Source organism: Anguilla anguilla, chromosome 10 (genome assembly GCF_013347855.1).
Source record: "Anguilla anguilla isolate fAngAng1 chromosome 10, fAngAng1.pri, whole genome shotgun sequence".
NCBI lineage: Eukaryota > Metazoa > Chordata > Actinopteri > Anguilliformes > Anguillidae > Anguilla > Anguilla anguilla.
The window spans coordinates 22,223,970-22,244,952 of NC_049210.1; the positions used below are offsets into that span (position 1 = coordinate 22,223,970).

General features: G+C 45.5%; 1 protein-coding gene and 1 long non-coding RNA gene across 2 annotated transcripts; both read left to right on the forward strand.

Moving 5' to 3' along the window:
• Positions 1–2,468: 2,468 nt before the first annotated feature.
• Positions 2,469–4,230, forward strand: LOC118237469. Its single transcript, XR_004767181.1, has 5 exons — positions 2,469–2,675; positions 2,793–2,822; positions 2,912–3,037; positions 3,280–3,375; positions 3,467–4,230. It is a non-coding gene; the product is annotated as an uncharacterized LOC118237469 (long non-coding RNA).
• Positions 4,231–13,756: 9,526 nt separating this feature from the next.
• LOC118206706 lies at positions 13,757–20,007 on the forward strand. Its single transcript, XM_035379702.1, has 2 exons — positions 13,757–16,315; positions 18,758–20,007. Exon 1 carries the CDS (start codon positions 14,375–14,377, stop codon positions 15,770–15,772), a length of 1,398 nt encoding a protein of 465 aa, XP_035235593.1. The 5' UTR covers positions 13,757–14,374; the 3' UTR covers positions 15,773–16,315; positions 18,758–20,007.
• The last annotated feature ends 976 nt before the right edge of the window (positions 20,008–20,983 follow it).

Here is a 20,983-nt window from a genome sequence, read left to right on the forward strand (position 1 = left end):
ATCCGGGAGGGCGATGAGTGGAAGACGGCATTCAACACGCCCCTTGGACACTTTGAGTACAAGGTAATGCTCTTCGGACTCATGAACGCACCTGCCGTCTTTCAGGCCCTGGTCAACGACGTTCTCCGCGATCTACTCAACCGATCTGTCGTTGACTACCTGGATGACATCTTGATTTTCTCCCGGAACCCTCAGGAACATGTGATTCACGTAAGACAAGTTCTCCAGTGGCTGTTGGAGAACAAGCTCTTCGTAAAGATGGAAGTGTGTGAATTTCATGTGTCCTCTATAAAATTCTTAGGGTTCAACATTGAAGAGGGGCAAGTGAGTATGGACCCAGAGAAAGTCAAGGCGGTAATAGAGTGGGCCACAACAGCCACCCTTAAGCAACTCCAGCGATTTCTGGGTTTTTATAGGCGATTCATACGGGACTACAGCCGTGTGGTCGCTCCCCTCACCCACCTTACCTCGTCCTCCATTGCCTTTGCCTGGACCCCCGAAGCTGACACCACCTTCACAGACCTCAAGAGGCGCTTTTCGTCAGCCCCCATCTTAATCCACCCAGATCCTGACCGCCAGTTCGTAGTAGAAGTGGATGCTTCTGAAACTAGTGGGGGGGCCATCCTCTCCCAAAGGTCAGTGTCTGACAGTAAACTGCATCCCTGTGCCTTCTTTTCTAGGAAATTTTCGCCTGCAGAATGTAACTATGATGTCGGGAACCGGGAGCTGTTGGCGATCAAGATGGCACTCGAAGAGTGGTGGCACTGGCTCGAGGGAGCGGAACAAACCTTCCTGGTCTGGACCGACCATAAGAACCTGGCCTACCTCCAGTCGGCCAAAAGGTTAAACTCCCGCCAAGCTCGTTGGGCACTTTTCTTTGGGCATTTTAATTTCACCATGTCTTATCGTCCCGGTTCTAAGAACACCAAGCCAGACGCCCTGTCCCGCCAGTTCTCCAAGGAAGAACGTCCTGCTGAACCCGAACCCATCCTGCCCTCAGCGTGTGTGGTTGCGGCGGTCACATGGGAGATCGAGGAGGCCATTAAGAGGGCTCAGCAGTGACCAGCCTGACCCACGTCCTAACCCTAACAGCAGTGACCAGAAGAGGGTATATTTGTGCTTGAGTCTGTTCGCTCCCAGGTCTTGCAGTGGGCCTATTCCTCACGCCTCGCCTGTCATCCGGGCATCCGACGCACCCTATCCCTCCTAAAACGGAGCTTCTGGTGGGAATCCATGAAGGCAGATGCCCGGGCCTTCATCCTCGCCTGCACCGACTGCGCCCACAGCAAATCTTCCCACCAAACTCCTGCCGGCCTTCTCCGTCCCCTGCCTGTCCCGGGTCGACCGTGGAGCCACATTGGGATGGATTTTGTCACTGGTCTCCCCCCCTCGGAAGGTAACACAGTTATCCTCACGATTGTGGACCGCTTTTCGAAAGCAGTTCACTTCGTGCCGCTCCCTAAACTTCCCACAGCCCGTGAAACTGCAGAAGAGAGTAATCAGATGCACCTCCTGTCAAAAATAATGATTGATCGATACCACGCCCCTTGCCCCGCCCCCTTAATATGGTCCCCCCTCTGATATGGTCCGATTTTCTATGATGTACATACTGTCAAGATTTGATTGATCAGTTTTACCTTTTGAACTCTGCTATGGTTTGGTTGGTGAGGGAGAAGGGTATGGGGAAAGGGTGGGGGTTGTGGCTGCTGCAGCATGGTGTGTCGTATGACACCATGTCCATCGGGGAGGGGGGAGTACCCCCGACACACAGGAACGTCCGTGACAAGTAGTTTTATAGTGTGGGATGTGGCAGGACAGGTGTGGGTAGCCTGTGGAGCGCGGGCCCTGTGGTAAACGGCAAATTTCCCACGGGATAATGTTTTATGTCTTTTCTTTTTCTGAATACAGGCACAGCCCTAAACTTAAGTTTTTCAACAACCATGTAAGAAAGAAAACATTTCTTAGACTCTAATCAAGTTGTTTGTAAGAAAAAAAGGTTTTCATAATATTACTCACATTTTAAGCCTTTAAAAAGGGGTTTAAGTGGTGATTGCACATGTTAGATACCATATAAGTGTGTATAAAACATATTGAATAATTACACTGATCTTCATAAAATGTTGTATTAAAAATATTTTTAGCTAAAGCCTACATTGCCATCACGTGTTGGTACAAATGGATGTTTATGGTGTGCTCTAGCTTCTGTGAATCCATGCACATGGCAAAGGCATCCCTGCTTTTCCAACGGGGCGAGTGCGCTGAGGGTTTTATAAATGAATAAAGATAATGGAGATAATGGGGTTTTTTATACACCCCCATGTCAGAAAGAAAACATGGGGATACTAGCTACTTCATTTTTAAGTCTTTAAAAAAGGTTTAAAATTAAAATTGTGCACGTTAGGTGCTATATAGAGGTGTTTGGTATCTATAGGCAGCAAAATGTTTGAACGGGGTCAAAATCTTGTTGAATAATTATACAGGATTTTGTAAAGCAGTTTATTTCGAAATACTGTTTATAACTAAATATTTTATTTTTCATTGAGACACCGCCCTAAAAGTGTCAAGGGTGGGGGTTTGGGGGGTTACACACCAACCATAAATTAGGGCCCAGGACACAGCATCTTTACTTTGGCGAGAAGCAAGAATGGCTGGAGTCGACTTTTACGCTGTATCATGTGAGTACCCACATTTATTTGAGTTTCTTTTTCTAATTCTCTGAAATAAATACACTTAACACAAAAGCTTGTTAAAGCTAAAGTTTTTTTTTTGTTTTTTTTTTTTTTTAAAAACAGATACGCCCTGTACTCAAGTCCTGAACGAAGGTGGGTCATCAATTTGCATATGCATTAACAACACTGTTCATGGGACCGCCTTTTGAGTTTGCTTATAAAACAGGATGACTTTTTACCAGTTCTAGAGATCTTGACAACTGATGAAGAGCTGGTGCCAAGTCTACCAACGAATCCACAAACACCGGAGCAAGTGCGGATCAATCCTGCCGAGGAGAGCGCAAGCTTATCGACACCTACACTTATTTGTAAGAATCCTTTCTTTAAACTGTTTAGTATGTTGGTTGAAGGATTTACAGTTATTTACAGATATTCTTCCTTATACAGGGCCAGAAGAACCAGAAAAAAACTTTTGAAGAGGGGAAAAAATCCCATCTAAAGCTCAACAAAAAAAGGAGACTTTTTAGCGGTGAGAATTATTTCAAATATCTTTGTCACCATATTGTTGTTTTGTATGCAATTTAGACAAAAAATGAAACCATTTCTACAGAATCAGGTACTGAGAACCACGTGGCAGAGAGGGCCTTGGGAGAAACGGTGGTGAAACAGATCACAGCACAAAAACCTACACAGATTGAAGAGTGCGGTAAGTCTATTAAGAACTTGTGGTACTTGAAAGTTTTGATGAAAAGTATGGTTTGAAACTAAAGCGGCTAAATATTGGTGCTTTTCTGCAGTAACAGCTGAGGAAAGCAACCAACAGACCAGAGAATCACACCTCCAGGAGCAAACAGTTGAGGAAGCCCCTGGACACAGAGAGGATGGCAGTGCTGAGGAAAGCAACCAACAGGCCCGAGAATCACACATCCGGGAGCAACCAGGGGCCCAAACAATTCTCCAGAAGCCAGAGGACACCGAAAGACGGCCCTTTAAGGTCCCAGCCCATTTGGAAGCTCTGAAAATCTTCAATCGTGAGTTACATTTGGCTAAACAGCGTCTCGCAGTGCTGAAGGAGTCTGAGTATCGTTTGTCAGAACAACGGCTTAAGGTGTTTCAGACAATCTTTGAGAAATATTAGAAATGGCACAGAGGCAACAACCAGATCAGTTAGGCCGGGCACACAGCACAGAGAACATTAACTCACAAATTTTACATGCAATTCAAGCTATAACTCAAAACAACAGCCCACAAGCTGCTGAAAACATTCCAAATGTTTTTATAAACCCAAATCTGCTACAGCTTGTTAACAATATTAACCATGACACTAACGACATGCATGAAATGGCTGGTGATTACTTTGATCGGTTGAACGAGGCTTTGGCAAACCTTACCGCCGGTGATGGTGCACTAACCCCTGCAGCAGACTCTTTTGGTTTTCTGAACGATGCTTTAGATCGACTAAACCAGGAAGGGGGGAATCTTAATGAATCACCACTAACGCCTACCGCTGATAACCCACAAGGTTCTGACGATGTGCATGCTGCCGCTGCTAATAGTAATGATGATGATGTTGGTGGTGACTTGTGGTCCTGACATGGTAGTGGTGCAAAGGCCCTCCTTTAATTGTGTCGAAATTAGGCAATGGTTTAACTTTGCATCCTTACACGACGTGAACAGCTATGAGGACTTCTATAATGTGCTGCTAAACTTACTAGATCATGTATTGCGTAGAGCTATGCAGCTGGCTAGACCCAATGATGTGATTCAGCTGGAGTTACGTGGTGACTCCCTGTCTGAGGGTGTGTCCATAATTGCTAATGGCGCTAGTGTCGATCTGGACACATTTTTGGGAATGGTTGTGGATCTGGTTCAGAGCAATTTTGAAATCCTTTCTGATGATACATTGGAACTGGTGGTTCAGATAGTTCAAAAACCGTAGAAAAATAGCCACGTCTCAGAAATGAGACTAAGAAAAAAACTACGGCATCTATTTGTAAGCCACAATGTTGAGAATAACCTCTGCTTTGCCATTTGCTTGTCTCAGATGTTAAACCCGGAATTCACGTTAGAGCGGGTGGAGCAAGACGCCATACATTTGCAGACGTCTGTAGGCCTGGGCGTGCAGGATATGGTGTCTTGCAGACATACAAAAGTTTGAACAACTGTTAAAGGTCAAAATTGTTGTGTGGTACCGTAATGCTCAGAATGTCTTTTGCAAATTTCAAACAAACCCAGAGCCGCATCCAAAAACCGTGTTTTTGTACCTAGAAAACGAACATTACTTTGGTATAAAGTCGTTGAAAGGTTTCTTAGGCAGTGCGTACGTGTGTGATTACTGCTACACACCTTTCACAGCAAAAGCTAACCACCGATGTAAATACTACTGTAATGTTTGTTTTAGTGCTGAATGTTCTTCGCACCCTTTAAAATCGGTAAAGTGTAAAGACTGTAGATGTATATGTCGGTTCTCCTTTTGTTACACAGCGCATAAAGTCACCAAAATGAATAATTCTACGTGTAAAATGAGCGCCCCATGCGACACACACAAGTATTGCGAACAGTGTGGCAGGATGTACATCATCAGTTCTAAAAAACCTGTACCACATCGTTGTAGTGTGCGGCGTTGCGTCAACTGTAATGATGAGCTGGTTGCTGATAGTAGACATGATTGTTACATTCAGCAAGTCAAACCTGAACAGCCGAGCAAGCGCTATGTTTTTTACGATTTTGAGTGCAGACAGGATGGTGTACATGTCGCTAATCTTATATGCTGTATTGATTTTAACGGGGTGCGTTGGACAGCAGCAGGTGACGGTTGTGTGGAGGCCTTTACCCGTCGGTTCCGTACCCCGAAATACAAAGGGTACACATTTATTGCACACAATTCGAAGGGTTATGATGGCTACCTAATCATGCAACACTTAATTAAACAAGGCGTCACACCATCCATTATAGCTCAAGGCAGCAAACTGCTTTGTATCACCAATGATGCATTTGAACAGCGGTACATAGATTCTCTCAGCTTCCTCACAATGAAGCTGAGCGCCATGCCATCGGCTTTAGGCTTTGAAAATGCCAAAAAGGGCTACTTTCCACACTTTTGGAACACAGTCGCTAATCAGAATTATACAGGCCCGTACCCACCACCTTTATACTATGGTTACAATACCATGTCAGAAAAGGAGAGGTCTGAGTTCATGCAATGGTACGCAACCGTATCTGGAAGGGTGTTTGACTTTCGCAAGGAGATGTCTGAGTATTGTATTAATGACGTGGTCATTTTGCGGGAGGGGTGTCTGAGATTTAGACGCGAGGTACTCCGCTGCACCGGTCTTGACCCTTTTCAGGGTGTTACAATAGCTTCTGTATGTATGAAACAATTCTGCACAAGTTTTTTGCCCAAAGACACACTGGCTATCACTACGCCTGACAATGACATTCTCAAGCAAAAGTCTTTCAACACCGGCAATTCAGTGGTTAGAATCTGAGCCATTGTGACAATGTTTTCATACAACATGCTTTGAACCGGGGGGAGGTTAAATTTGGGCCGTACTTTTTAGACTGGTATTCAGAGGTGGGGGGTGTACGTACAGCCTTTGAGTTCCTCGGCTGTCTGTTCCATGGTTGTCCTCAGTGTTTTGATGCAAACACCATTAATCCGCTCACAAAACAAGATTTTGGCTCCATGTATTGAAAATCTAAAGAAAAAATTGATATTCTGCATTACACCTACAATCTGCATGTGGTTGTTTTGTGGGAGCACGAATGGGTGAGACTAAAGGAGAGCCCCGAGGTACAGACATTCCTGCGTTGTTCTGATTATCCAGAACGTCTGGAGCCACGTGATGCTCTGTTTGGCGGTAGAACTAATGCTCTTCGGCTTAAATGTAATGTGCAAGAAGATGAGCAGATACATTACTATGATTTTACCAGTCTCTACCCTTTTGTGAACAAGACTAAAGTCTACCCTACAGATCACCCCACCATCATCCTCTGTGACTTTGAACCGATCGAAAACTATTTTGGTCTGATCAAAGCCAAAATATACCCACCTAGGGATCTTTACCTACCCGTGCTACCTTACAGGGTGTCTGGAAAATTAATGTTTCCCCTCTGCAGGTCCTGCGCCATGTCTGAACATCAAGGCAAATGTGTACATTCTGACGAGGAGCGTTCTCTCACCGGAGTCTGGTGTAGTATCGAACTAGCCAAGGCTGTTGAGAAAGGGTACCAGGTTGCCAAGATTTTTGAAGTTTGGCATTTCCCACAGCGCTCTGATTCTCTCTTTAGCGGTTACATAAACACCCATTTAAAGGGTAAACGGGAAGCCTCTGGGTACCCTTCATGGGTGTCTAATGATTTGGACAAAGATAGATACATGCAGAGTTATTTGGAAAAGGAGGGTATACATTTAGACCCCAGAAAAATTTGTGTCAATAAAGCCAAAAGGCAAATTTCTAAACTTTTTCTGAACAGCCTTTGGGGTAAATTTGGTCAGAGAACAAACCAAGTTAACACCGCCTTGATCCACGACCCGGAGCAGTTTCTGTTGTACATGTTTTCCCAAAGAGTATGACATCTCACATTTTTCATTTATTACAGAGGATGTGGCCCTTGTGCAGTGGCGTTATGCCAAGGGTTTCTCAAAACCACCCAAACACAGTAATGTGCTTATAGCGGCATTCACCACCGCTTACGCACGCCTTGAGCTTTACAACCTCATGGACAAATTGCCTGACAGGGTTCTGTATCATGACACAGATTCTGTAATCTTTGTGAGTCGGCCAGGTGACTGGGCGCCTCCGCTCGGGGACTTTTTGGGTGAGTTGACGAGTGAGCTGGACACCGGCGACCACATTGTGGAATTTGTTTCAGGGGGCCCGAAAACATATGCTTACAGAACACGGGGAGGTAAAACATGCATGAAGGTGAAAGGTATAACACTACATCATACTAACACGCAGGTTGTTAACCTTTCATCCCTCACTGATTTGGTAGATCACTATGTGTCCCATAAAAATGACCCAGCCAAGGAAGTCGCCACAACCACGCAACAGATTGTTAGGGACAAAAAAGGTTTCATTCTCAGGAACCGCACCGTCTCTAAAAGATTCCGTGTGGTTTACAACAAGCGAGTTTTGCTCCCGGACTTCCAGACATTGCCATATGGATACTAAACCAGTGTCAGAGGGTGAGGGTTTTGACAGCTGCCTACAACACCCCTTTTCCTGCATCATTTCAGGCCCTTCAAACAGCGGTAAAAGTGTTTTTGTTAAAAGACTGCTGGAAAATGCCCATAATGTGTTGTCCTCTGTGCCTCAAAATATTGTGTGGTGTTACACTTGTTGGCAACCGCTGTATGATGATATACTTTGTAAAATAAAAAATGTACAGTTTGTAGAAGGCCTCCCTGAATCTTTGACTGATGAAACGTTGCTGCCTTTACACAAAACCAATTTGATCATCATCGATGACCTGATGGAAACAGCCAGCGAGAGCACAGAGGTGGAAAAAGCTTTTACCAAGTATACACACCATAGAAACTTAAGTATTATATATTTAGTACAAAACCTTTTTTTTCAGGGTAAAAAGAGTCGCACGATAAATCTTAACGCCAACTACATTGTTCTGTTCAAAAATCCTCGAGATAAAATGCAAGTTAATATTTTAGCGCGACAAATGTATCCTAGACATTCAGAGTTTTTCCTTGAATCTTTTGAAGATGCGACCAGAAACCCTTACGGTTATCTTTTGGTGGACTTAAAAGCGCAGACACCAGAAGAGTTTCGCCTCAGAAGTGGTTTGTACCCTCCAGAGTGGCCCGTGGCTTATGTACTAAAGAAAAAGTAATGTCGGCACGTATTAAACGGCACTGGCCGCTTTTAAAAGCTCTATTTGAGGGCAATGCGCAGCAAAGACATGCCATTTTACAGTCGGCTTCTCCGGAACTCAAACACAATTTGTGAAATAGCTCTCAATGTTTTACGCGGTAATATACCCCTAACGGATACTCAGCTGAAAAAATTAAGGAAACAACGATCAAGGATTAAACTACTTGCTAACAAAAACTCAAAAAGAAGAAGAAAGTCATTCATTAAAAAGGGGGATTCCTTCTACCTCTGCTGAGTGTCGCAATACCCTTTCTAACAAGGTTGATAACGTCACGCAGTGGTTAAGCCATGGAGAATGCTCAAAAGATGTATCTAGTACCCCAAAAACAACTGGATAAATTAAAGAATCTCACTTATACACCAGAGCCAATCCGTCAAACTGTTGAAAATGAATTGGATCAAACCATACGCGGCATCTTAGCAAGGACTGATGTAGGACCTCATGAGAAGGCAAAGCTGTACACCGCTGTTTTACAAAGATTCATAGCTCTTGTCAAGCAAGGTGAAAAAGAATCAACTCAATTAACATCATCATTTCCCCCTGCTGGGGGTTCAGAATCAGAAGTCAAAGATGGCCAAACACCCTCTAGCGGTGTTACCGATACTGAAGATGCCCAACTGGTTCAGGACGTTATACTCTGCGTCCTCCGCCCCCTCTGCGTCCTCCGCCCCCTCTGCGTCCTCCGCCCCCTGTTTCTCCACATTTTCTCTCCTCTCAGACACTGAAGTCTCCCAGCTTCTGCTCACTCACCGCCCTACCACCTGCGCCCTCGACCCCATTCCCTCATCTCTCCTTCAAGCAATCACACCAGACATCCTCCCTTTTGTCACCTCCCTCGTGAACTCCTCCCTATCTTCTGGATGTTTCCCCTCATCCTTCAAGAAGGCCCACATCACCCCGCTGCTGAAGAAACCCACACTAGATCCTTCAGTCATTCAGAACTACCGCCCGGTATCTCTCCTCCCTTTCCTATCCAAAACACTTGAACGTGCTGCATCTAACCAGCTCTCTGCTTTCTTCTCTGAGAACAACCTGCTTGATCCCCACCAGTCTGGCTTCAGGCCTGGCCACTCGACCGAGACTGCACTCCTCTCGGTCAGTGAGTCACTCCATGCCGCACGAGCAGCCTCCCTTCTCCTCTGTCCTGATTTTTTCTAGACCTCTCCGCTGCATTTGACACTGTGGACCACTCTACCCTCCTGTCCTCCCTGGCAGCAACAGGGATCCGCGGCACAGTCCTTGACTGGATTGAGTCTTACCTCTCTGACCGTTCCTTCCAGGTTGCCTGGGCGGGTAAGGTATCACCACCCCGTCCCCTCACCACCGGAGTTCCCCAGGGCTCAGTCCTTGGTCCCCTTCTCTTCTCCATGTACACCAGATCCCTTGGCCCTGTAATATCTGCCCATGGCTTGTCCTATCACTCCTATGCCGACGACACGCAACTCTTTCTCTCCTTCTCCCCATCGGACACACAGGTCCCTGCCCGCATCTCCACTTGCCTAAGGGACATACAGAGCTGGATGGACAATCACCACCTGAAGCTCAACCCGGGAGAGACGGAGCTAATCTTTATTCCTGCTCTATCCTCTCCCCTCCTCGACTTTTCCATTTCCTTAGCGGACACCGTAGTGACATCACCCTGCGCCAAGAATCTCGGAGTAATGATGGACAACAGGCTGTCCCTCTCCAACAACATTGCAGCAGTAACCCGGGCATGCAGATTTTTCCTATACAACATCCGCAGAATCCGCCCCTCTCTCACCACCTACTCAACCCAGCTCCTGGTCCAAGCAATGGTTCTATCTCGCCTGGACTACTGCAACTCTCTTCTGGCTGGACTACCTGCATCTGCCACCAGACCCCTGCAGCTCATTCAGAATGCTGCGGCTCGTCTGGTCTTCAACCACCCCAGACACTCCCACGTCACTCCCCTGCTCACTACCCTCCACTGGCTGCCTGTTATAGCTCGCATCAAATTTAAAACATTGGTCCTAGCATACCAGGCAGTCAAGGGATCAGCCCCAGCATACCTCCACAAGATATTCAAACCCTACATGCCAGCCAGATCCCTCCGTTCTGCTACCTCAGGACGCCTAGCACCTCCCCCTCTTCGCACCTGCACTTGCAGAACACGTCTCCTGTCTGTTCTGGCCCCACGATGGTGGAATGACCTCCCTGTGGAGGTCAGAACAGCGGAGTCTGTGACCCATTTCAAACGACGACTGAAGACCCACCTCTTCAGGCTGCACCTCTCCCCATCCCTCCCTTCCCCCCTGTAAATGATTAAACTTAGGGTTGTAACTAGGCAGCTGTTTCATAGGTGACTTAGGCGCATCAACTGTCTTAACGACTACTTGTATTTTTATTTATTTTTATTTTTCCATAGATTGCGTTGTTGCCGTTCTCATTGTTAGTGTTAATCAGTTTAACCATCAGGGTCCAAGTTGAACTATGCGGTTGTTCCCTGTACTTGGACCGGTACTTCTCTCTAGGGGTTTCGTCATACTTGTTCCTGATTATGGTTATACACTTTGTTGTACGTCGCTCTGGATAAGAGCGTCTGCCAAATGCCTGTAATGTAATGTACAAAGCGTGCCGTCTAGAAGCAAAAAAAATGCCACCTACGTCTTAGAAAAAATGGCTAAATCCGCAAATGTTGCAACATGGAACGACAAAGGGGAGTTTGTTTTCAAGGGTAAAGCGGTAACCGGCTCGCATATGTTGGATCTAATAAAGAACGTTACAGCGCCTCACAAGGTTGCTGATGATAGACGACCCCTGGGGTGGCAAACATTTATTGAGGCTTTAGCTACAATTAATATGCCTCTTTCTGTCATTCCTAATCACGGTGTACGCAGCACAATAAGCTCGCACAAAAAATTACCAATAGCAAGCCGGACCCCGTTGAAAACTCGAGAAGACTATGAAATTCCAGAGCCTGCTTTTTCAACCCCAGTTTTAGACCATTCAACATGGTTAGATTTTTAACATGTCTAGTATAAATGATACGCTGTGACAATGTAATTTTGATTAATGTTTATTTGATTTAATAAAATTACGTTTTACTTTCGAACTTGTGTCTCTTGACTTACAAGCATGACATTTTTTAAAGGTTTTAAAAGAGTTTACAGTCTGTATACACAATAACAATTTTCATACATTTATCCAGATATATTTTATCAAATATATTTTGAAACCATTGCAAATTTTTAAATGATCAGAGTATAATGACATAATTCTGCTAAAAGGGGTTCCTTTGGCCCTGTGGTGTAAGTAAAACACACAATGCTGGCCACACGTCGCGCTGAGCGGGTCTTGCACTTGCACCGTGTTGTAAACAATCCGCTCGCAGAAATTTACTGATACTGTCTGGGAAATATTCATAGTCCGGAGGGTTACCGTAGGAGTCAAAGAATTCACCCGTTTTATCCGCACACATATACAGAGCTAGCCAGTGTTCTCCAGGCTTATTTCGGGGGTGCGTATTCACAATGTACAAAGCGGGGAAATTATGCAGGTTATTATCCGGTAGCTCATCGCAGGCCAACAACCCTTTAAAGTCTTTTCCTGTATGTGGGTTGTTACTCAAAACGGCTGCTAATTCTCTGGTGTTCATGATTAATAATAGTCATACAGCACGTTCCTCCTCTGGTTCACTTCAATGATATTGTCGAAACACGCATAAACTACCATATTTACGGTTCTGGGTAGCGCGTTTCTGAATCTCATTTCCAGTCGCATGTTTCCCGTCATGATCAGGGATAGATGCTGACTGCAACCTTCATCAGGGGACAGATTGAAAGCATAAAGCGTGTAACCGCTTGTATATTCTTGACGATTTATTAACAAGGGCTGATCCTTCAAATGTCTACCGGTAGCGAGGATCAGGCTATAAAACTCTCGAATAGCGCTACTGTTTTGATAATCAGGTTGAAATGGCTTGGCCGGAAACTGCTGTCCATCAACATACATTGCCACAAACTCTGCATTATAGTGTTGGAAATTAAACGGGTCCTTGTTGTAAACCCCTGTAAAGGCGTCGTTATCAACCAACCCTATAATTACCGTTTTTGGTAGCTGCCCCAAAAATAAATTCTCCTGATTACGAACTCGACTACCTGCGGCTAATGAGAAAGTCTTCATGCTGACCCGATCAATAGGATATTTTATATTAGTGGTCAATAGCGCCTGCGCATGTCCGAGCTTCACAGCGGGGGAGACGCTGACCTTTTTTACAAATAGTGCTTCCGACACCATTTTAAGCTTGTATTGACGGTCATCTGCAGTCATTAGACAGAACTCGTCCTTACCCCGAACCATTGTAATTTTAATATCGACACCATTTATCAACAACCTCTCCTGAAAAAACATGTCTGCGTGTATGTGACCGAGCATTTCAAAAGTTTTGCTCTCTGCGGTATATAGGGCTCTGTTTTTCAGACCCGTGTTGTTACCCCCCGTGTTTGTATCCTCCATATGTCCGCTGGTATCTTTATAAAAGAGCCCGGCTGTGAACTGGTTAGACAGTCTCATTCCCATAATTTAGTAGACATTCCATAACAGACCGGTAGGGGTAAGTATTGCTAGACTGACTCACCAGTCGGTCCCCCAGTGAAACATCCACTTGGGAAAAAATGGTTGCTAGGGGGTGTTAGGATACAGAAAGTTTGTGCTGTAGGAGACAGACAGATTTGTGTATTCCAAAACCTCACGTGCATGTGAGAGTCCGCCATTGTTTTACAAAGACAACCAATAAGACACAGTGGTAGAAATTGCAGCCTATAGGGCAACTCTGTATAACAAACAACCAATCAGAGTTCATGCTGTATTCTGCGCACAAATTTGAATATATGTAAATGTAACTGTATAAACTCCACAAACTCTAACAGTTGAATTGAACATTTTTGTGTGAATCCCTGTTGCTGGCTTTCTGTGTAATAAATGCTTCCTGATTTTTAAACACTAACTTCGGATCTGCTTCTACCTGGAACGACGGTCACTATTGTTCTTGGCAACATTTCTGGTTACCAACAATTTGGCGCTGCGAGCAGGGTGGATTCGTCTTCCAGAACTTTGTTGTTTTCCTGACCAAAAAAGTGAGTAAACGGGTTTTACTACCATTGGCTTGGCGAATTGGACGGCAAAACTGCGGAAGTCTGGAACGCTCCACCTAGTGGTACGATAACGTATATATCTTGACCGGTGTAGAAGCGATCAGTTGTTTGTGCTTAAAAACTGTGTCTTTTGGTATAACGTCTGTGTAACGTTACACGATTGTTTGTTATAAATATCAGTGCTGATGATGTGTTACCAGTGCTGCTGACTGTGATATAGGCCTGTGTATTAAGCCTATTGTGACCGGGTGTTTGTGAGTCACCCCTGCCTATGGAAAGTGTGAATCCAGGCTAAATTCTACACGTGGTTGCGTGGCCGTGGTAAGCGAGTGTGTCGCCCACAGCACAGAAGTGATTAATTTTCACTACTGGGTATTAGGTCGAAAGATACCTAAGAAGCGCAAAGCCGCATCTTTGTTTGTTCGTTTAAGGGAGAGTCAGTCAGTGACGCCCCGGGCCCAGGGTTGAGAGACGGAGTTTCTTTCACGTGGGTAGTCTGTCTCTGTTTCAGGTCGTGAGAGAGCGTGTGTGTCGCACTCCCGACAAGTTTTGTGGACATTATTGAATTTTACGTTTAATATTGGCCTCTTAGACTTTATTGTTTCGTGTTGGTTGTCTTTAGTAACCTATTAGCCAGTAACGTGCGTTTATACAGAGAGACGTAACTTATTACCAACAAAGTATAATTCGCGAGCAAAAATGGCCCCAAACAAGGAGAATGCAAACGGGAGTATAACCACATATCTGCAGCAAAAGTATGTAAAGCAAGCAAAGGCGATGAGTAAAAATGGCTGGGACCCCGAAGGATCTACGCCGGATTCCTTAGAATGGTGGGGGAAACAAAAAAAGAATAGGACGGCTTACGGTACCATTGTACTAATTACGGAGCATATGAGGCTCATAGAGAAGTGTGACGAAATGTATAATCGGCTACAAGCACAAGATACGAAATTAGCTGGTCTGCGTAAGAAGATAGAATCTCTTGAGAACAAAGGCAACAGCTCTGACCAGAGCACAGCGCTTGCGTGCATTCCAACTGAAATAAAAGGTGTTCCATCTTTGTACCCAGATTTAAATTGTCACACTATAACTGACCCACTGTATTTTGAAAAGGAGAATAAAACGGTGCCCATGGCACCTATGGTTACTAAAATTCGCGGTAGAGGAAATGAACAACGACTGCATGTTGATCACGTTCCTTTAAGCCTGATCGAAATGAGAGCTTTATTAAAGGATTTGCCGAATCTTAATGCGCAAGACGACAATTTACCGTTTTGGCGACAACTAAATGAGCTACAGCGTAGCATGTCTCTACACCCTCTAGACATGTTTTCAGTTGTGCGTGCAAAATGTCCAGTTTCAAGCTGGAACAAAATTGAACCAGCTGATCTCCAACAGGAACCATGGGCATCTGGCCCCTGGGCGAATCATAATGAATTACAAAACGCGATTACCGGTTTCTGCGAGGCTGTAAAGACTGCTTTAGGTAAAGGTGCGCCAAAATGGCATTGTTTCACGGCAGTAGTACAAAATAGCTTGCCCTTTGCTGAATACGCCGATCGGAAGTATGAAGCATTTGAAACGCATTGTGGCTTCCCTAATCCAAATAGAGACATGGCTGTTTTTACGCAACAATTACTGGCAGAGGCTGCCCCGCATATTCAGAAGGTACTAGCAATCGGCATACACCCGGGTAATACGTTTAGTGACATTGTTTCGTGGGCCTCGCGATTAGAGGAACAGATACGGAAGAAGAGTTCAACTTTACATCCCATTGCTGCTGTTCGCTACAACTCTCTGAAGTGCGATAATTGTGGGAAAACGGGCCATAGCACGGATCGATGCAAAGGGAGGGACTATAGGAGAAGTAGGCGTAACACCCCCCCAAACAAAGAAGCAGATAAATGCTTTCGATGTGGAGAACAGGGACATCGAGCGCCACAATGTTTAGCTGCCCTACCTAAGGCGCACGCCTCCAGTGGAGAATACGCAACCTCAGACAAAGAAGCTGGGCCTATCGCGCACTGCTCCAATGACGATTACGCGCATTTGAACCGAGAACAACTTGTCGCCATGTTAAACAGTTTGAAAGCATAGGAATTACCGGCCTCCTTTTCAGTCAGTAGTATAGAAACTCAGGCTCATTACAGACCGTATCTTAGTGCGTGGGTAGGAGGCCGGCCATGCGATATGCTAATTGATACTGGCGCTTCTGTTTCTATCACTGACCTACCGCTCCCTTGTACAAAGCATTCCATTGATCTTGCTGGCATTGGGGGTAATTCTGTCCGCGCATATAAATCCTTTCCAGTACTTGTGGAATCCAATAATGCTTATTGGACACAATCATTTTTCATTTGTAGGACTGCAGAAGGTACCATCCTCGGTTCTGACGGCATGAGATTACTGAAAGCTACTGTTGCATACTCGCCTATGGCTTTATCAGTTTGTGACGCTTCTCATAAACGCAAGACATTGCCATTAGCTGCTCTTTCCCATACTGCTATAGCATCTGTTGCAACACCTATTGTCCATTCCTGGGATTTGACTAACAAGTTCCAAGCTTTATGTGCAACATTCCCTGCATGCTGGTCTGTGCACAAACTGGATTGTGGAGCTGCACCATTACCACCACTTGAGGTAACAGGGACTATGCCCTCACCTGTGAAACAATACCCGATTAAACCAGAAGCTACTCAAGCAGTTGGCTCAATCATTCAGTCCTTGCTTTCACAGGAGGTCATTGAGCCATGTGTCTCACCCTGTAATTCTCCTGTCTGGCCTGTGCAAAAACCAGATGGCTCATGGCGCCTGACAATTGATTACAGAACGGTTAATGCTGCTGCAGACAAACTTGCTCCAATTGTTTCTGACCCAAACACGCTGCTTGCTGATATCAAACCTAGTCACTGTATATTTTCTGTGATAGACATTGCCAATGGATTCTGGGCCCTGCCTGTTGCTGAAAACTCAAGAGCTTGGTTTGCCTTCACACACCAGAACACGCAATACACATGGAAACGCATGCCTCAGGGCTTTCATAACAGCCCTACGCTTTTCCATCGCGCAATGGCCAAGATTCTAGCAACAGTTTCATGGTCTCAGTATGAAGGAACACAGTGCCTCCAATATGTTGATGATATTCTCTTGGCTTCTTCTGACCCTGTCTCTCATTTCCAGGCTCTGGAAGCTTTACTCAAAGCTTTGGAAAAATACAATATGAAAGCAAGTCCAAAGATAGCCCAAATCGCACAAGACGCTGTCCAGTATTTGGGCTTTACCATATCCCAGGGCTCGAAGCAACTCACTGTTGACCGGAGAACTGCTATTGCCACTGCTCCGCGTCCCCGCACTGTCCGTGATGTTCGTAAGATTCTGGGACTTTTTAACTTCTGCAGGAACCACATACCTGACTTTTCTGTTATTGCAACACCAATCAATGCTCTTTTGAAGGGCTACCATCGCCCATTGGAGACCGTTGATTGGACAACCGAGTGTGAAGATGCATTCAGCACTCTCAAATCTGCTCTCACTTCTGCCCCTGCTTTAGGTTTCCCTTGTTCTGACCTCCCGTTCTTTCTATGGTCAGCTGTGAAACAAGGCCACATGACAGCCGTTCTTACTCAGCCCCATGGAGGCATACAACGCCCCGTTGCTTACTATTCTTCTCGCCTGGATTCTGTCACTTCTGGTCTTTCCCCTTGCTTACAGGAAGTGCAGGCTGCCGCCACAGCAGTAACGGTCTCCGCTGCACTAGTCTCAGGAGCTCCACTCTCTGTCAATGTCTCTCATGCTGTGCATAACATACTAACCCAAGGCCGTTTCTCTCGTGTTTCAGCAGCCAGGTGGACTAGATGGGAAGCCATCTTGTTAGCTCCGCTTATCACACTCATCCACTCCCCAGCTGTGAACCCAGCCACTCTCTTACCTGTCGAGGGAGACGGGGAGCCACATGAGTGCCCATTGTCTCCAGATCACCCATCCAATTCAGACATCTCTCAAACACCTCTTTCTGACAATGATTTCTCACTTTTTGTTGATGGATCTCGTTTTTACAATGGGGCCCACCCAGTTACAGGATATGCAGTTGTTGACATTGCTGGTCAGGTAATGGCATCAGGCCGCCTTCCAAGTTCAGATTCAGCACAGGTGGCTGAACTTGTTGCCCTCACTCATGCCTGTGAGTTGGGTTCTGGGAAACGACTTACTATATACACTGATTCCAGGTATGCATTTGGTGTTGTCCATGACTTTATGGTTAACTGGTCATCTCGGGGTTTCCTGACTTCATCAGGTACCCCGATAAAAAATGGGGGGGTTGTTCAGAATCTCATAACTGCCTCTAAACTACCAAACAAACTAGCAGTTGTAAAAGTGAAAGCGCACACTAAAGGACAAGATGCAATCAGCTTGGGTAACCACTGGGCAGATGAAGCTGCCAAAGCAGCAGCTTTAAATGACTCCCTGCCTACTTACAAAATTGCAGCTATTGACATGTCGGGTCCAACTAACATTGACATAGCTAAACTACAGGATGCCTGTACAAGAGCTGAAAAATGGACGTGGATTGAAAATGCATGCACTCTTAATGATGACAACATTTGGCACACACAGGACGGGAAAGTTGTTGCCCCTCAGAGCATCCTTTCATTGCTTTGTGAAGTATACCATGGCATTGCACACAATGGAGAAAGAACAATGCGGCACAACATGTCACTTCATTGGTGGTCTCCCAAAATGACCAAGGTAATGAAAGATTTCGTTAGGCGTTGCATCATTTGTGCAAAAAGCAATCAAGGTCCAAAAATAAAAGTAATGATGAAACACCAGCCACGGCCTACTGGACCCTTTCAGCAAATCCAGATGGATTTCATTGGCCCTCTTCCAAAGAGCCATGGAAAAGAACACTGTCTCGTTCTCATAGACCACTTCACACGCTGGGTAGAAGTTTACCCTGTAGCCTGTGCAAATGCCGCAACCACGGCAAAAATAATCGCATCTGAATTCTGCCCACGCTGGGGCCTTCCCTGCTACATAGACTCAGACCAAGGGACCCACTTCACCGGTAAAGTAATGAAACAGACTCTGAAAGATAAACAAAAGGAGGGGGGGCAAGAATCGCAGACATATGAACCTGGACAATGGGTTATGATAAGAGCCCCTCATCCTAGATCTTTCCAACCTCGATGGCAAGGACCACACCAGGTCTTACTAACCTCTGAGACTGCTCTTCGAGTTACAGGCATCCCGGTCTGGATCCACCAATCCCGGACCAAACCATGCCCATCACCCGAAAACCTCAAAAAGCCTGAAGAACTCCCTGCCACGGACGACTGCAGCCTTCACGAATCAGGTGCAAACGTTCCAATTTTTTCACATACTCAACCAAATTGAGCATTCAAGTTATGCTCCCATCCAACATGCTGAATTCATTTGTAATTATAATCACAGTTTTGAGCCATGGTGGAGTAAGTGCTGTGGACAATAACATTTACATGCAATTAGTTCACATGACAGCCAAACATGCAAATAAGACTGGCTGCTATGTCTGTGGATTAATACCACATTCTGTCGCACTTGGTGTTCCAATGATGTCCGTACCTATCGCCTCCAAGTATAACACTGCAGATAGCGATAGCAAAAGTGAACTTGTTACCAGACCTAAACATATATGTGATCCTGAACCCATTAACATTGCTCTGTCTCTTGGCCCATATCTGTGGTGCCTCAAACAAAATGGCTCTATTTATGTTGGAGAGACCCTGGACTGCAATACGGTTATTAACTACCATGATAAACCTGTACAAAACCACACAGCTATGGGAGTCTATTGGGTTTGTGGGAACAATGCCTATTCTGAGTTGCCTAATTCATGGTCTGGTATCTGCGCCTTAGGACATTTGGTCCCGGCTATGAGAATTACATCTATTCTACCGGACCGAGTCAGATATGAAAGATCAACTGACGTCTTTGGAACTCACCATCAGTCTGTTTGGAACAGAGCACTTGGTGCTCTCATTCCTACTTATGGGGTTATGTCCGCTCTAGATCAAATTGGCGACCTCTCCAAAGAGGTAGAGCTTTTGGCCAATAGCACGGCATTAGGTCTAGGCAAAATTTCAGAGGAATTGACAGCTGTCAGAGTGATGGCTCTACAGAACAGAGCTGCATTAGATTATATCCTCTCAGCTCAGGGTGGGACATGTAAAATAATTGGCATCGAATGCTGTTCCTATATTCCCGATAATCAGGATGACCTGAAACGTGTGATCTCAAAAATCAATAATGTTTCCCGGTCCGCACATGAAATATCACCTACAACACCTGGTTTTCTTGAATGGTTATCGAGCTATTTGGGTGACCTTGGCAAAATTGTAGTTGAATACATTTTTCTGATTATACTGGGATTAACTGTACTGGCATTGATAATTAAAGGTGTGAAATTAATTTTCGTACAGTTGTTCACTATACAAAGACTCCGACAGCATACATAATATAGAACCAAGTTGTAATAACTTGGGAGTACTTGATAATGCCCTCACATGGTATTCTGTTTTCTTCCTCATATGCCGGAGAGGACACTCCCATGACACCATACCGGCGCCGAGGACACCACCCCTCCAAGACCATGTTGCTGCAAACCAGGAGTAAATTGCAAGAAATCCCACCAAGCCTTGAATCGAGCCTTCCCTACCAAACCAATGTCACTATCCATCCAGCCAGCAACAGAAGGACTTTTTTCTTTACAAGTTATGTTCTATCATCACTCTCCACTGCCATTAATACCCTCTGTCCTCTTGTCTCCAGGCCCACACGCCCATCTCCTCCATGCCCGTGGCTGACTGACGTTCTGCGATCTTCCAGGACTGCCCTGCGTGCAGCAGAGCGGAACTGGAAGAAGTCTAGAATGCCAACGGACCTCTCTGCCTACCAGTCCCTACTGAACTCCTTCTCCTCAGCAGTTGCCACTGCCAAGGCAACATACTACCACTCTAAAATACACAAATCTATTGCTAACCCCAGGCAACTGTTTTCAATTTTCTCCTCTCTCCTCAGTGAACCCTCACCTCCAACTCAGACCTCCCTTACTGCTGAAGACTTCGCAGCCTTCTTCGAAGCAAAGGTCACACTCATCCGCAGCTCCCTTGACCCTCCCGACTCCCCACCCTTCCCTCCCCCCATCCCCTCTATGACCCTCCCCACATTCTCCACCTTCTCCCCACTCTCTCTCCCTGATGTCTCCCAACTCTTGCTCTCCCACCGTCCCACCACCTGTGCCCTTGATCCCCTCCCCTCTACCCTCCTCCA

Coding starts and splice junctions, on each gene's coding strand:
- LOC118206706 (XM_035379702.1), top strand. CDS start 14,375: ATGGCCCCAAACAAGGAGAATGCAAACGGGAGTATAACCACATATCTG.